The 15385-nt window shown below is 43.8% G+C and overlaps 1 protein-coding gene across 2 annotated transcripts in view; it reads right to left on the bottom strand.

Moving 5' to 3' along the window:
• The window catches only part of SLC25A39 (solute carrier family 25 member 39), a 29702-nt gene extending 14451 nt beyond the window's left edge, over positions 1-15251 (bottom strand). The window contains exons 1-11 of one of the 2 annotated variants that reach the window (XM_073572745.1): positions 15136-15251; positions 14148-14218; positions 13859-13985; positions 13720-13779; positions 11589-11639; positions 11022-11131; positions 10085-10152; positions 9344-9468; positions 9074-9247; positions 5314-5423; positions 5093-5168 (exon numbers count right to left, since the gene is read on the bottom strand). In XM_073572745.1, coding sequence (XP_073428846.1) covers positions 5093-5168; positions 5314-5423; positions 9074-9247; positions 9344-9468; positions 10085-10152; positions 11022-11131; positions 11589-11639; positions 13720-13779; positions 13859-13964 — 880 coding nt within the window. In that variant the 5' untranslated portion in view covers positions 13965-13985; positions 14148-14218; positions 15136-15251. The remainder of the gene's footprint in view (positions 1-5092; positions 5169-5313; positions 5424-9073; positions 9248-9343; positions 9469-10084; positions 10153-11021; positions 11132-11588; positions 11640-13719; positions 13780-13858; positions 13986-14147; positions 14219-15135) is intronic. The other variant, XM_073572746.1, reaches the window with a different exon arrangement.
• Positions 15252-15385: the final 134 nt, after the last annotated feature.

The raw sequence follows: 15385 nt of genomic DNA, 5'->3' as shown, positions 1-15385 counted from the left end.
GAGTCAGAGTGGAGCTCTCTGGCCTTTACTGATCCAGCCTCGGGCCCATCCATCTGGCCCATCAAGAGTCACTCTCATTTCATCAGTCCATAAAACCTTAGAAAAATCAGTCTTAAGATATTTCTTGGCCCAGTCTTGACATTTTATCTTACGTTTCTTGTTGAAAGGTGGTCGTTTTTCAGCCTTCCTTAGCTTGGCCATGTCCCTGAGTATGGCACACCTTGTGCTTTTTGATACTCTAGTAACGTTACAGCTCTGAAATATGGCAAAACTGGTGGCAAATGGCATCTTGGCAGCTTCACGCTTGATTTTCCTCAATTCATGGGCAGTTATTTTGCGCCTTTTTTTATCAACACGCTTTTTGCGACCCTGTTGGCCGTTTGCCATGAAACGCTTGATTGTTCGGTGATCATGCTTCAAAAGTTTGGCAATTTCAAGACAGCTTCATCCCTCTGCAAGACATCTCACAATTTTTGACTTTTCACAGTTCGTCAAATCTTTCTTCTGACCCATTTTGCCAAAGGAAAGGAAGTTGCCTAATAATTGAGCACACCTTATATAGGGTGTTGATGTCATTAGACCACACCCCTCCTCATTACAGAGATGCAAATCACCTGATTTACATAATTGGCAGTTAGCTTTCTAGCCTATACAACTTGGAGTAGGACAACATGTATAATAAAAAGGATGATGTGATCAAAATAATCATTTGCCTAATAATTCTGCACCCAGTGTATATACAGTAAGAGACTGCTCACACTGCTGTCTACCATGTCTATCTAATCTAGTACGGGAGATACCAGGGGCGGTGAAGTAAGAAGAGGCTGCTCACACTGCTGTCCGATATGTTGCATGTGATCTAATACTGGAGATACCAGGGGTGCTATGGTAAAAAGAGACTGCTCACACTGCTGTCCACTCTGTGTGATCTAATACTAAGAGATACCAGAGGTGCTAAGGTAAGAAGAGACTGCTTATATGCAGTGGGTATGGAAAGTATTCAGACCCCTTTAAATTTTTCACTCTTTTTCATTGCAGCCATTTGGTAAATTCAAAAAAGTTCAATTTTTTTCTCATTAATGTACACTCTGAACCCCATCTTGACTTAAAAAAACAGAAATGTAGAAATTTTTGCAAATTTATTAAAAAACAAAAACTGAAATATCACATGGTCATAAGTATTAAGACCCTTTGCTCAGTATCGAGTAGAAGCACCCTTTCGAGCTAGTACAGCCATGAGTCTTCTTGGGAATGATGCAACAAGTTTTTCACACCTGGATTTGGGGATCCTCTGTCATTATTCCCTGCAGATCCTCTCCAGTTCCGTCAGGTTGGATAGTTAACGTGGGTGGACAGCCATTTTCAGGTCTCTCCAGAGATGCTCAATTGGGTTTAGGTCTGGGCTCTGGCTGGGTCAGTCAAGAATGATCACAGAGTTGTTCTGAAGCCACTCCTTTGTTATTTTAGCTGTGTGCTTAGGGTCATTGTCTTGTTGGAAGATGAACCTTCGGCCAAGTATGAGGTCCAGGGCACTCTAGAAGAGGTTTTCATCCAGGATAGCTCTGTACTTGGCCACATTCATGTTTCCGTCAATTGCAACCAGTCGTCCTGTCCTTGCAGCTGAAAAACACCCCATAGCATGATGCTGCCACCACCATGTTTCACTATTGGGATTGTATTGGGCAGGTGATGAGCAGTGCCTGGTTTTCTCCACACATACCGCTTAAAATTATCACCAAAAGGTTTTATCTTCGTATCATCAGACCAGAGAATATTATTTCTGGGAGTCCTTCATGTCATTTTTAGCAAACTCTATGCAGACTTGCATATGTTTTGCACTGAGGAGAGGCTTCTATTGGCCACTCTACCACAAAGGCCTGACTGGTGGACGGCTTAAGTGATAGTTGACTTTGTGGGACTTTCTCCCATCTCCCTACTGCATCTGTGGAGCTCAGACACAGTGATCTTGGAGTTCTTTTTTACCTCTCCCACGGTCTAGGAAGACTTCTGGTGGTCCCAAACTTCTTCCATTTAAGGATTATGGAGGCCACTGTGCTCTTAAGAACCTTGAGTACTGCAGAAATTCTTTTGTAACCTTGGCCAGATCTGTGCCTTGCCACAATTCTGTCTCTGAGCTCCTTGGCCAGTTCCTTTGACCTCATGATTCTCATTTGGTCTGACATGCACTGTGAGCAGTGAGGTCTTATATAGACAGGTGTGTGCCTTTACATATCAAGTCCTATCAGTTTAATTAAACACAGCTGGACTCCAATGAAGGAGGAGAACCATCTCAATGAGGATCACAAGGAAAAGGACAGCATGTGACTTAAATATGAGTGTCTGAGCAAAGGGTCTGAATACTTATGACCATGTGATAGTTCAGTTTTTCTTTTTTAATAAATTTGCAAAAATTTCTACATTTCTGTTTTTTTCAGTCAAGATGGGTATAATAATGTGTATAATAATGAGAAAAAAATGAAATTTTTTGAATTTACCAAATGGCTGCAATGAAACAAAGAATGCAAAATTTAAAGGGGTCTGAATACTTTCTGTTCCCACTGCAGCTGTCCAATGTTGCTTTCTAATCTAATAGTGGAGATATCAGGCATACTGAGGTAAGAACTTCCATAGCAAAGAATTTAAAGAAACAGTGTGGACAGTAATGTGAACAGTATTAGATCAGATGGACTGCAGTGTGAGCAGCCTCTTCTTACATCAACACCCTTGGAACTGCAGTGTTAGATCAGAATATGATGTACAATAATAAATTATATTGTGGTACAGTGTTAGCCAGAAAAATCCATGTGAATACTATTCCACCCAATGATGACAAAAGTATTCTCAGGGTGATACCTTTATTGGCTAACCAGAAAATAATATGTTTGCAAGCTTTCAGAGCACAGTGGCTCTTTCTTCAGGCTAGATAACAAATGGATTAATAAGAAAAAACAACAACATTTAAGGGATAATACAGTAGGATATTTGTTCATTAGGTGGGATGTGTGATGCCTCCTAAAGAAGAGTCAAGGAAATCGAATTAGCATTTTCTTACAAATGGAGAGGCAGTGGGAATGATGTTCTTAGTTGTCTGAAGTCCTTCTGGTGGAAGTGTGAACTGTGTCCATGTAGTGAGTCATAAATATGATACAATGCACGAGGTGCCCTGGAGCTATCTATATTGGGGAAACCATGCAAAAACTACAAACAAGGATGAATTTACACAGACACACAATCAGGAATGAAATAGACACACCTGTGGGAAAACATTTCTCTGGAACTGGACATTGTATGACAGACTTAAAAGTCTTAATACTAAAAGGTCATTTTAAGGATGACAGAGAGAGAAAAATTTGGGAATTTAAACTTATAAGGATGTTCAACATTTTGGCATTAGGACTCAATATAACACCTGGATTTATGACTCACTATATGCTTTTTTCTTATTAATCCATTTGTTATCTTGCCACTGTGCTCTGAAAGCTTGCAAACATATTATTTTCTGGTTAGCCAATGAAGGCATCACCCTGAGAATACTTTTATCATCACTGGGCGGAAAAGTATTCACGTGGATCAGGATATGCACACCTATCACATGATCCTCCACATGAAGGGATGAGGCAGATCTTCCTACTGCACACTCACAGGCTTCTGTCCTATTATACTAAGACAGCTTTCTGTCAAAGTAAAAAGATAATTCTCAATATTACAGGAAGAACATGGTGCCTATAAGGTTTCTGTAATTCCTAACCTACCCTTGCTAAATATTGCTGAGCTACCATCTCTTTCAAAACTGAGTCATTTACCTAGGCAGACATATATACTTAGAAATTTCTATGGAACAGGCGCAGAGGGGCTTCAACATTGGCCCCAGTTTCCTCACTGTGGTCATGTAGTTTTCTGTATTACATACACAGCCCATTGATTTGTATGGGCAATGTGGTGGCGTGACAAGGAAACTTAACACTTTCAGACAGATTTCTACAAAAATTCCAGCTTGGGCTCCCAGCAGCAAAATACGTTTGTAATCAGTTTATTGTTAAAGAGAACTTATCACAAAAATTGCATAATAACAAGGACCCCCTTTAAAGGGAATCTGTCACGTTTTTGCCCTATTGGCTGCCGGCATAGACATCGGGGGCTTATCTACAGCATTCTGTAATGCTGTAGATAAGCCTCCGATGTAACCTGAAAGAGAAGAAAAACACGTTATATTATACTCACGGAGGTGGGCGGTCCGGTCCGATGGGTGTTGCCGTCCCGTCCGGCGCCTCCCTTCATGCGATGTCGTCCTCTTCTCCCATCCTGTAATGGCTCCGGCGCAGGCGCATTGCGCAGGCGTCGGGAGAGGTATGGCGCCTGCGCATTGCAGAATTCTACTCTGCCCTCAACAGGGCAGAGCAGTGCGCCTGCGCCGGAGCCATTACAGGACGGGAGAAGAGGACGACATCGCATGAAGAAGGGAGGCGCCGGACGGGACGGCGACACCCATCGGACCGGACCGCCCACCTCGGTGAGTATAATATAACGTGTTTTTCTTCTCTTTCAAGTTACATCGGAGGCTTATCTACAGCATTACAGAATGCTGTAGATAAGCCCCCGATGTCTATGCCGGCAGCCAATAGGGCAAAAAAAGCGTGACAGATTCCCTTTAAAGGGCCCTTTTTCTATAGGTTTTATATTATAATAAACATTTGAGAGCTTCTGGCCCATGGTTAGGGTTGTTTGAGATTGGACAAAACATGGCCAGTTTCTATCTAAAGGCTGTTCCACATTTGTCTATGGGTTATGTCTAGTACTGCACCTCAGATGTGCCCAAAAGAATGACTGGAGATGAGCTGTGATACCAGACAAAACCCACTGACCAGTGGGGCGCTGTTCTTAAGAAGGAAGCAGTCATGCCTTTCTATTGTTTAACAATACAACCGCAGTTCATGTTTTCTCATCCCTGTTTACCCAAATTTTCCTTCCAATCATTGAACTGGCTTGAAAAAAAAAAAAGGGTGACACAACCAGGTTACTAAAATCGCCAGCCTGTGGTTACACTCCACTGTAAGGACAGATAGCACCATAGACCTCACACAAAGCCTCTTACCTAATTCCGAGTCTCCAAGTTCAATTTGTCTATGAGTTTTCACCACATCAAATGGTAAAGTGAGGATGGCGGCCACCTGGGAGACAGAAGAGAAAACACTAATAGTGGATAGCACTACAGAAGAGGATGACCTGGACAGCCATTAGAATAGAATAGGATATGTGGAGAGATGAGGAGGAGGATAACCATCACAGGGAAAAATCAATAATAAGCAAACTTACTGCTCCAGACAAGGCCCCAGATGTGAAATTGATCAGAAACTGGGTCTCAGATGTCCCCCAAGCGTCATTCAACTTCTTCTTCACAAGCTCATAATTAAACCAATACAGAGCTAGAGACAAGAACACAGAAATTTTATAGAGTAATAAGAAGAAATATAGGGGGTTATATCTAGTAATAGGAGGAGATATAGGGAGGTTATATCTAGTAATAGGAGGAGATATAGGGAGGTTATATGGAGTAATAGGAGGAGATATAGGGAGGTTATATGGAGTAATAGGAGGAGATATAGGGAGGTTATATGGAGTAATAGGAGGAGATATAGGGGGGTTATATGGAGTAATAGGAGGAGATATAGAGAGGTTATATGGAGTAATAGGAGGAGATATAGGGGAGGTTATATGGAGTAACAGGAGGAGATATAGGGGGGTTATATGGAGTAACAGGAGGAGATATGGGGAGGTTATATGGAGTAATAGGAGGAGATATAGGGAGGTTATATGGAGTAATAGGAGGAGATATAGAGAGGTTATATGGAGTAATAGGAGGAGATATAGGGGAGGTTATATGGAGTAACAGGAGGAGATATAGGGGGGTTATATGGAGTAACAGGAGGAGATATGGGGAGGTTATATGGAGTAATAGGAGGAGATATAGGGAGGTTATATGTAGTAATAGGAGGAGATATAGGGAGGTTATATGGAGTAATAGGAGATATGGGGGAGGTTATATGGAGTAATAGGAGGAGATATAGGGAGGTTATATGGAGTAATAGGAGGAGATATAGGGAGGTTATATGGAGTAATAGGAGGAGATATAGGAGAGGTTACATGGGGTAATAGGAGGAGATATAGGGAGGTTATATGGAGTAACAGGAGGAGATATGGGGAGGTTATATGGAGTAATAGGAGGAGATATAGGGAGGTTATATGTAGTAATAGGAGGAGATATAGGGAGGTTATATGGAGTAATAGGAGATATGGGGGAGGTTATATGGAGTAATAGGAGGAGATATAGGGAGGTTATATGGAGTAATAGGAGATATAGGGAGGTGATATGGAGTAATAGGAGGAGATATAGGGAGGTTATATGGAGTAATAGGAGGAGATATAGGGAGGTTATATGGAGTAATAGGAGGAGATATAGGGAGGTTATATGGAGTAATAGGAGGAGATATAGGGAGGTTATATGGAGTAATAGGAGGAGATATAGGGAGGTTATATGGAGTAATAGGAGGAGATATAGGGAGGTTATATGGAGTAATAGGAGGAGATATAGGGAGGTTATATGGAGTAGCAGGAGGAGTTATAGGGAGGTTATATGGAGTAATAGGAGGAGATATAGGGAGGTTATATGGAGTAATAGGAGGAGATATAGGGGAGGTTATATGGAGTAACAGGAGATATAGGGAGGTTATATGGAGCAATAGGAGGAGATATAGGGAGGTTATATGTAGTAATAGGAGGAGATATAGGGAGGTTATATGGAGTAATAGGAGATATGGGGGAGGTTATATGGAGTAATAGGAGGAGATATAGGGAGGTTATATGGAGTAATAGGAGACATAGGGAGGTGATATGGAGTAATAGGAGGAGATATAGGGAGGTTATATGGAGTAATAGGAGGAGATAAAGGGAGGTTATATGGAGTAATAGGAGGAGATATAGGGGAGGTTATATGGAGTAATAGGAGGAGATATAGGGAGGTTATATGGAGTAATAGGAGGAGATATAGGGAGGTTATATGGAGTAATAGGAGGAGATATAGGGAGGTTATATGGAGTAATAGGAGGAGATATAGGGGAGGTTATATGGAGTAATAGGAGGAGATATAGGGAGGTTATATGGAGTAATAGGAGGAGATATAGGGAGGTTATATGTAGTACTAGGAGGAGATATAGGGGGGTTATATGGAGTAATAGGAGGAGATATAGGGAGGATATATGGAGTAATAGGAGGAGATATAGGGGAGGTTATATGGAGTATAGGAGGAGATATAGGGAGGTTATATGGAGTAATAGGGGGAGATATAGGGAGGATATATGGAGTAATAGGAGGCGATATAGGGGAGGTTATATGGAGTATAGGAGGAGATATAGGGAGGTTATATGGAGTAATAGGGGGAGATATAGGGAGGATATATGGAGTAATAGGAGGAGATATAGGGGAGGTTATATGGAGTATAGGAGGAGATATAGGGAGGTTATATGGAGTAATAGGAGGAGATATAGGGAGGTTATATGGAGTAATAGGGGGAGATATAGGGAGATTATATGGAGTAATAGGAGGAGATATAGGGGAGGTTATATGGAGTAATAGGAGGAGATATAGGGAGGTTATATGGAGTAATAGGAGGAGATATAGGGGAGGATATATGGAGTAATAGGAGGAGATATAGGGGAGGTTATATGGAGTAATAGGAGGAGATATAGGGGAGGATATATGGAGTAATAGGAGGAGATATAGGGGAGGTTATATGGAGTAATAGGAGGAGATATAGGGGAGGTTATATGGAGTAATAGGAGATATAGGGAGGTTATATGGAGTAATAGGAGGAGATATAGGGAGGTTATATGGAGTAAAAGGAGGAGATATAGGGGAGGTTATATGGAGAAATAGGAGGAGATATAGGGAGGTTATATGGAGTAATAGGAGGAGATATAGGGGAGGATATATGGAGTAATAGGAGGAGATATAGGGGAGGTTATATGGAGTAATAGGAGGAGATATAGGGGAGGTTATATGGAGTAATAGGAGGAGATATAGGGGAGGTTATATGGAGTAATAGGAGGAGATATAGGGAGGTTATATGGAGTAATAGGAGGAGATATAGGGAGGTTATATGGAGTAATAGGAGGAGATATAGGGGAGGTTATATGGAGTAATAGGAGGAGATATAGGGGGGTTACATGAAGTAATAGGAGGAGATATAGGGAGGTTATATGGAGTAATAGGAGGAGATATAGGGAGGTTATATGGAGTAATAGGAGGAGATATAGGGAGGTTATATGGAGTAATAGGAGGAGATATAGGGGAGGTTATATGGAGTAATAGGGGGAGATATAGGGAGGTTATATCTAGTAATAGGAGGAGATATAGGGAGGATATATGGAGTAATAGGAGGAGATATAGGGAGGATATATGGAGTAATAGGAGGAGATATAGGGGAGGTTATATGGAGTAATAGGAGGAGATATAGGGAGGATATATGGAGTAATAGGAGGAGATATAGGGAGGTTATATGGAGTAATAGAAGGAGATATAGGGAGGTTTTATGGAGTAATAGGGCTAGATATAGGGAGGTTATATGGAGTAATAGGAGGAGATATAGGGAGGATATATGGAGTAATAGGAGGAGATATAGGGAGGTTATATGGAGTAATAGGAGGAGATATAGGGAGGATATATGGAGTAATAGGAGGAGATATAGGGAGGATATATGGAGTAATAGGAGGAGATATAGGGAGGATATATGGAGTAATAGGAGGAGATATAGGGAGGATATATGGAGTAATAGGAGGAGATATAGGGAGGATATATGGAGTAATAGGAGGAGATATAGGGAGGATATATGGAGTAATAGGAGGAGATATAGGGAGGATATATGGAGTAATAGGAGGAGATATAGGGAGGATATATGGAGTAATAGGAGGAGATATAGGGAGGTTATATGGAGTAATAGGAGGAGATATAGGGAGGATATATGGAGTAATAGGAGGAGATATAGGGAGGTTACATTGAGTAATATTTATAGTGGATTTACCGGAGAACGGGACGTCTCTCAGCACCGTCGGTCCCCATCCCTTCCAAAGTGACAACCATCCGCCCTGAGAGACAGCAGAACGCAGACAGGCTCCAAGCTCAATGTAGGACAACTGCCGAGACTGAAGTTTTGTACGGATCAGCTCCAGAGGACTGATGACGGTAACTGCTCCCACTGATATAGGAGATATAGAAACTTGTCATAAATTTCTAATTATTACATATATTGCTTATTATTACAATGTGTTATATCTATGAATAATAAACTTACAGCGGGCAAGTGCACCAGCAACTAGAGGGATGTGACTCCCGCTGTATCCCATGTTGTAACAGAGAAAATCCCTCAGATGATCGTAACAGGTGAAGTAGATAATGGTTGCAGGCACAGCCATCACCCTGTAGGGGGAGACAGAGAGCAGTGTCACCTGGGGATACATTACTAGCAGGACAGAAAAACACAGCACATATGGTCCACGGGGGACAGAGCGCCTTTGCTAGTTGCCAACCACAATAAGACAAGTTAGATAACAAGGTAACACCGAGAGTGAGATGAAAGTTTATATGAAAAGCAATGTTTACTGTGTCACGTTTATTACACAATGTAGACTAAAGGCATTAACAGATTAGTCACATTTCTTATCTATATAACCACTTATATTCATTGTTAGTCAGCAAAGTAAAGTCCGATCTCATTCTGCCAACGATTAAAAATGTGGATCAATATTGCAAGTGAAACCAGAGAACTTCTAGACCTTTGCACTAGATACATTGCAGAATGCATGTTCATTATTCTAAGGAGGTCCACGTCTCAATTTTCAGCTCACATATACCGTAACTTCATGTGTAACTAGAATGATATACTAACAAGCAGTCAAAAATGATATACTAAGTTATATGTAGTGTAGAACCGCGGGGGCGGAGCTTGATGCAAGGATTGCTGTTATGCTCTGCCCCCGCAGGTCCTGCACTAGGCGTAGAAACAAGTGCGCAGATTTGCTTCATTTGGACTCACAATGTAGGGGGTAGGCCACTCCATAGTGAGGTTAAACCCTCATGACGGGTTATCTTCACAAAAGCATCCTGCAGAAAAAAAAACAAAACACTAAAATCAAATTACTAGAGCCACATCTCAGTGTGGCAGTTCAGTCATACTCGGACCTGTCACAATGTTGAAAATGTCAACTGTCCAAAATGTCTTGTATGCTGAAGTATGAAGATTTCTCCTCAATGGCACTAAATCGCCGAGGCTGACACCCAAAATACACCTCCCATAAGAATATCCCTTCTCCACCAAACTTCACAGCTGGCACAATGCAGTCAGGGAGGTAATGCTCTCCTGTCCACCAGATGCTAGATAGAGAAATGTGATTCATCACTCCACAGTACACCTTTCCACTGCTCCAGAGACTACTGCTGGTAGCTTTATACTACTCCATCCGATGCATGGCATTGTGCTTGGTAATGTAAGGCTTGCACGAAGCTGCTTGACCATGGAAACTCATATGAGAGGAGGTTTGGTATCTGCAGTTTTCATGCACTGTGAGCCTCAGCACTTGGTGACAGGGGTCTGTGACTTTACATGGTCTCCGTTTAGGTGCTGAGATGCCATGGTTCCTGAATACTTCCACTTTTCAATAACATCACTCACAGGTGATCACGGAAAATTTAGGTGGCAAGAGATTTCATGAACTGACTTGTCCTATTCCAAGACCCCGCTGGTATCAGTAAAATCGTGACAAAGCGCCAATACATACAATATAATTGTACACATACAATATTGTATACACACAATATAAATGTATATATGTCTGCATATACTTATACGGCGGGTTGGACAGTGGATTTGACATGACAATATTACTGTCTAAGGCTTATCGTGACTGATGTCACAGTATGAGCTATTCCGGCTATTCCGATCCACCCCACAATAGCAGAGGCATGATAATTACCAGTGTGCCGTGGAAGTGGGTGGGTGCTCGATACCAGGCGCTACAAGCTGTAGCATGCTGGCACACAAACAGGTGATCCATCAGACCATTACAGTACAGGAAGCAGCGCCCTGGGGGTTAATAAAGAGAAGAGGGGTCAGAAGAGGAGACTGACGGCATGGTACATACACAGGCAGCTATGTGTTAGTAGATGGTCCGCAGCAGGCTCGGTCTACATGGTAGATGAGCAGGGTTCCAAGCATGCACACGGGCAGGGTGACTCCTACGTTACGGTGACTACCCCATCTATTCTGCCCCCAAATAGTGACTTCAGGGGCTGCACATACACGGGGAGGGGTCTATTCACACAATACCTAGCCATATAGTAAACTCAAAACAGCAGATCACAAGATATTCCAGGCTAGATCTGCAGGATCACGGATCTGCGGGCGTTAGGTGGCTCTTGTAGGACACAGAGGGCAATGACATGCAGACCATAACGTCTCATCGTATGATCAAAGAGCAGCTCAGAAAACAGGACAATTTACACAGTAGCCAGAAGTACGGGGTCACGCTTTATGTACTCACATGTGGGGTGGCGCAAGGGGGGTGCCCGGGGATGAGACTTTACAGACATTACTGCAACACAAGAGGAAGTTATGAGCGCACATCTGTGAATGTGATTTGTATTCTGCGGATACAAATACATACAGATACATACAGAGAGGTCACAAGAGGTGCCGGAGCAGCTGCGGCACTGGAAGATCAGGGGGTACATGAAGAGGAGTGACAGCTTAATGTGGAAGTATCAGAACACTGATACATATTACTGGCGGTGTGACAGCACATTAGTAGTGGCAGGACGGCTTACCCTCAAGGAGTAATGTGAGAGATCAGGGCTAATTGGGCGCACTCTGGGCATGACGGCTATGTGCATATTTTAAGTGAGTTCTATAGTAATGGGTTAAAAGGCTTCCTAATTACAAAAACATATAGCCCAACACTGAGGTCCCCAAGGACCCACTGCAAGGACGTGTGATTAATGACACGTGTCCTGGTAGGCAGCAAGTCCATGCAATTGCTGACTCTTAGGACGTAGGCGGTCGTATAAATCGGACTGCAATGCTCGGACTGGCCGGTGGCTATCCTCACCAGACTGACAGCTTTATATATTTCTATGCAGCAGTCACGCTCAGGTGGGGAGAGCAGACGGCCAGTCCGAGCATTGCAGTCCGATTTATACGCCCGCCTACGTCCTAAGAGTCAGCAAGTGCATGGACTTGCTGCCTACCAGGACACGTGTCATTAATCACACGTCCTTGCAGTGGCTGTCAAAGTGCGCCCTGAAGAGGACACATCGGTTCTAATGACCTGATGGGCTCATTATTGCTTGCATTCCCCACTAAACAGTCTGGAGCCTCTCTTCTAAATATTCTGATTTGTGCTGTTTCTCTCTTCTTCCTCCAGGAAATGTATGAAAAAATTGTCAGCTGGGTGTTACAAGTCGGGGATGTGTCCGTACCCAGTCTGACACTGTCCAATCAATGTTCTGACACAGCCCTTTAAAATGAACCTGTCACATGAAAAAAGCTATTAACCCGGCGCCTCACTGAGAGCCCCACTGCCAGGAGGAAATTCACGTTATTCCTCACGGGAACATTTGGGTTGCCGTCATAAGGGCGGCGTTGGCCCACTGTCAGTGTGGGGGCGCTGTTACACAGAGCGGTGACTGAAGTCCCGCCAGCGCCGCCCCGTAACTGCAACCCAAGGAATAAAGTTAATTTTCTCCTGGCAGTGAGGCTCTCAGTGCAGGCCCTGAGCAGGTTCAGAACACTATTAACCTGCAGCTTAACAGCATAATAGGGGTGCCACGGTCATTTAAAGGTACAGTACTCCATTTTCCAGCAATGTATCACTTCCTTCTCATGGCTCATTATATTGCACTTTTATGTATGTTACATTGCCATTACAGCTACAATGCCTGCACTTTGGTTAACTCTTTAATGGATGCACAGCTTACTAATTATACTGAAGCACGAGAATTAGCTGGTTTTTCTAAATATATGAAACACAGAAGTGATTTTGGCTTTCAGTTATGATGAAATATACCCTTCTTAACCTCGGCATATTACCTTTTTTCTGGTCACCAGGAGGCTGTTTTTTTCAGTGCATTTTGCAGCACTCTATAAATCCCTGACCCTTTAATTACCAGGTAACTACCTTTTCAGGGGAATTTTGTCCCTTTGTTATAAATGCTTTTTATTATGTATTTTCTGCTTTCGGTACTTTAAATGACCGCTATTTTTTGCATTTTGCTGTCCCCATTTTATTAAATTTGTTGTCCAAATTTTAATGCTATATTAATAAAATTGGTGATTTTATGGCATAAAGACTTCCTTTTTTTGATGATGTTTTGAACTTGGAAGTTGCCCATTACTTAAAGGCACACTATGAACATTGAGGTTTAATATCTGCTGGCTAATAGCGTGTTTTTCACATGACAGGTTCCCTTTAACAAGGGGTAATAGTAAAACCAATTGGCAATTGATTACTGGAGGAATGACCAAGGAACGGCACAACATAGACTTCTTAGACTATGACTAACAGGACGGGGGATAAGCGGCGGCAGCAGAGGATTTCGAGGATTGTTATGTGAGGAAGCATTTGCAGCACATGTAGATTAATGTAAACCCACCCAAGGGATGAGGGGGAACGCTACCTTTGGAGAATGGTCTCTTCTGTGACTGCAGCCGGATCTTCACCACATCAAGGGGCGTCACTGTGGGTGAGAAAGTGGGTGAGATATGGGCAACCGAGTCCGATCCTCTCCACTACTACATCTAAAAAAGGGACCATACCGAAAAGTGAGGTGAGGAGAGCGCCGGTTCCTGAGGCCAAGATTTGCTGCAGTGGGGTGATCCCACACCGAGGGGCGCTGGTGTCCTCCATTGCCATCCCTGCCATAGGTTACACTTCAAGGGGGATCTGGGGGGGGGGATGAAGGGAGTAATAATAAGAGGAGGCCGGAGGATACTTACAGCGCACACAGCACTGAGCGGCCGCTCTTATCTGTGCAGCGCGGGGCAGGCGTGACCGCCACCACAGGCAGCTGATAACTGCAATCTACAGTACAGGGGCCTCACTTACCTGGGGCCTGATGGGGGGCTCACAGTCTCCCCCTGCTGGATGATAAACGATAAGCAGCATCTTCACAGCGGCTGTGGGAGACACAGGATCAGCCATGCAGGTTAATGGTGGCATAAGCACCTTACATAAGGACACACGTGTGCGGGCACGCCGCCAGCATCACACCCTGCTGAGCACGGTACACAGCTCACATCACCCGCCATACACTGTACAATGTATACAAGATAAAGGAATCACTCTGCAACTGGATAGTGTGGAACTACAACTCCCAGCATGCACGCCGCCAGCATCACCCCCTGCTCAACAAGGTACACAGCTCACATCACCCGCCATACACTGTACAATGTATACTGAGCAAGATAAAGGAATCACTCTGCAACTGGATGGTGTGGAACTACAACTCCCAGCATGCACGCCGCCAGCATCACCCCCTGCTCAACAAGGTACACAGCTCACATCACCCGCCATACACTGTACAATGTATACTGAGCAAAATAAAGGAATCACTCTGCAACTGGATGGTGTGGAACTACAACTCCTAGCATGCACGCCGCCAGCATCACCCCCTGCTGAGCACGGTACACAGCTCACATCACCCGCCATACACTGTACAATGTATACTGAGCAAGATAAAGGAATCACTCTGCAACTGGATGGTGTGGAACTACAACTCCCAGCATGCACGCCGCCAGCATCACCCCCTGCTGAGCACGGTACACAGCACACATCACCCGCCATACACTGTACAATGTATACTGGGCAAGATAAAGGAATCACTCTGCAACTGGATGGTGTGGAACTACAACTCCCAGCATGCACTGGCAGTAGGTGTGCTGGGACTTGTAGTTTCACTGCAGCACTTCTCCCAGGGAGAACCGTTACATAAGACATCAGCAGCCCATGCCACACACAGGACAGGGGACATAGGGCGCCTAGATGGTCTATGCTGTGCCCGCACCATACATGCACACATATATTGATGTCTCACCTACGGCCCCTTCCCCATTGGGGCCCCAGGACGCAGCACCGCTGGGGCCACATTCCGCTCCGCTCTCCGTCTCCAGCTCTAAGCTGGGCCAAACCGGTTTCTGAATCTGAACACAACAACATATCAATCACACTAGGCCACGCCCACCCAGGCGGAGCTACAGGGCTTCTATCGTCCAGTAGGCGGGAGAGTGTGTCAATCATTCACACAAACACGCCCATTTAGTGGAGGATCCGCCCCCTGCTCCCAG

The sequence above is a fragment of the Dendrobates tinctorius genome, unplaced genomic scaffold (assembly GCF_039654945.1).
Source record: "Dendrobates tinctorius isolate UK_male_01 unplaced genomic scaffold, ASM3965494v1 ptg000032l, whole genome shotgun sequence".
Classification (NCBI taxonomy): Eukaryota; Metazoa; Chordata; class Amphibia; order Anura; family Dendrobatidae; genus Dendrobates; species Dendrobates tinctorius.
This window is presented reverse-complemented; position numbering and strand designations above follow the sequence as displayed.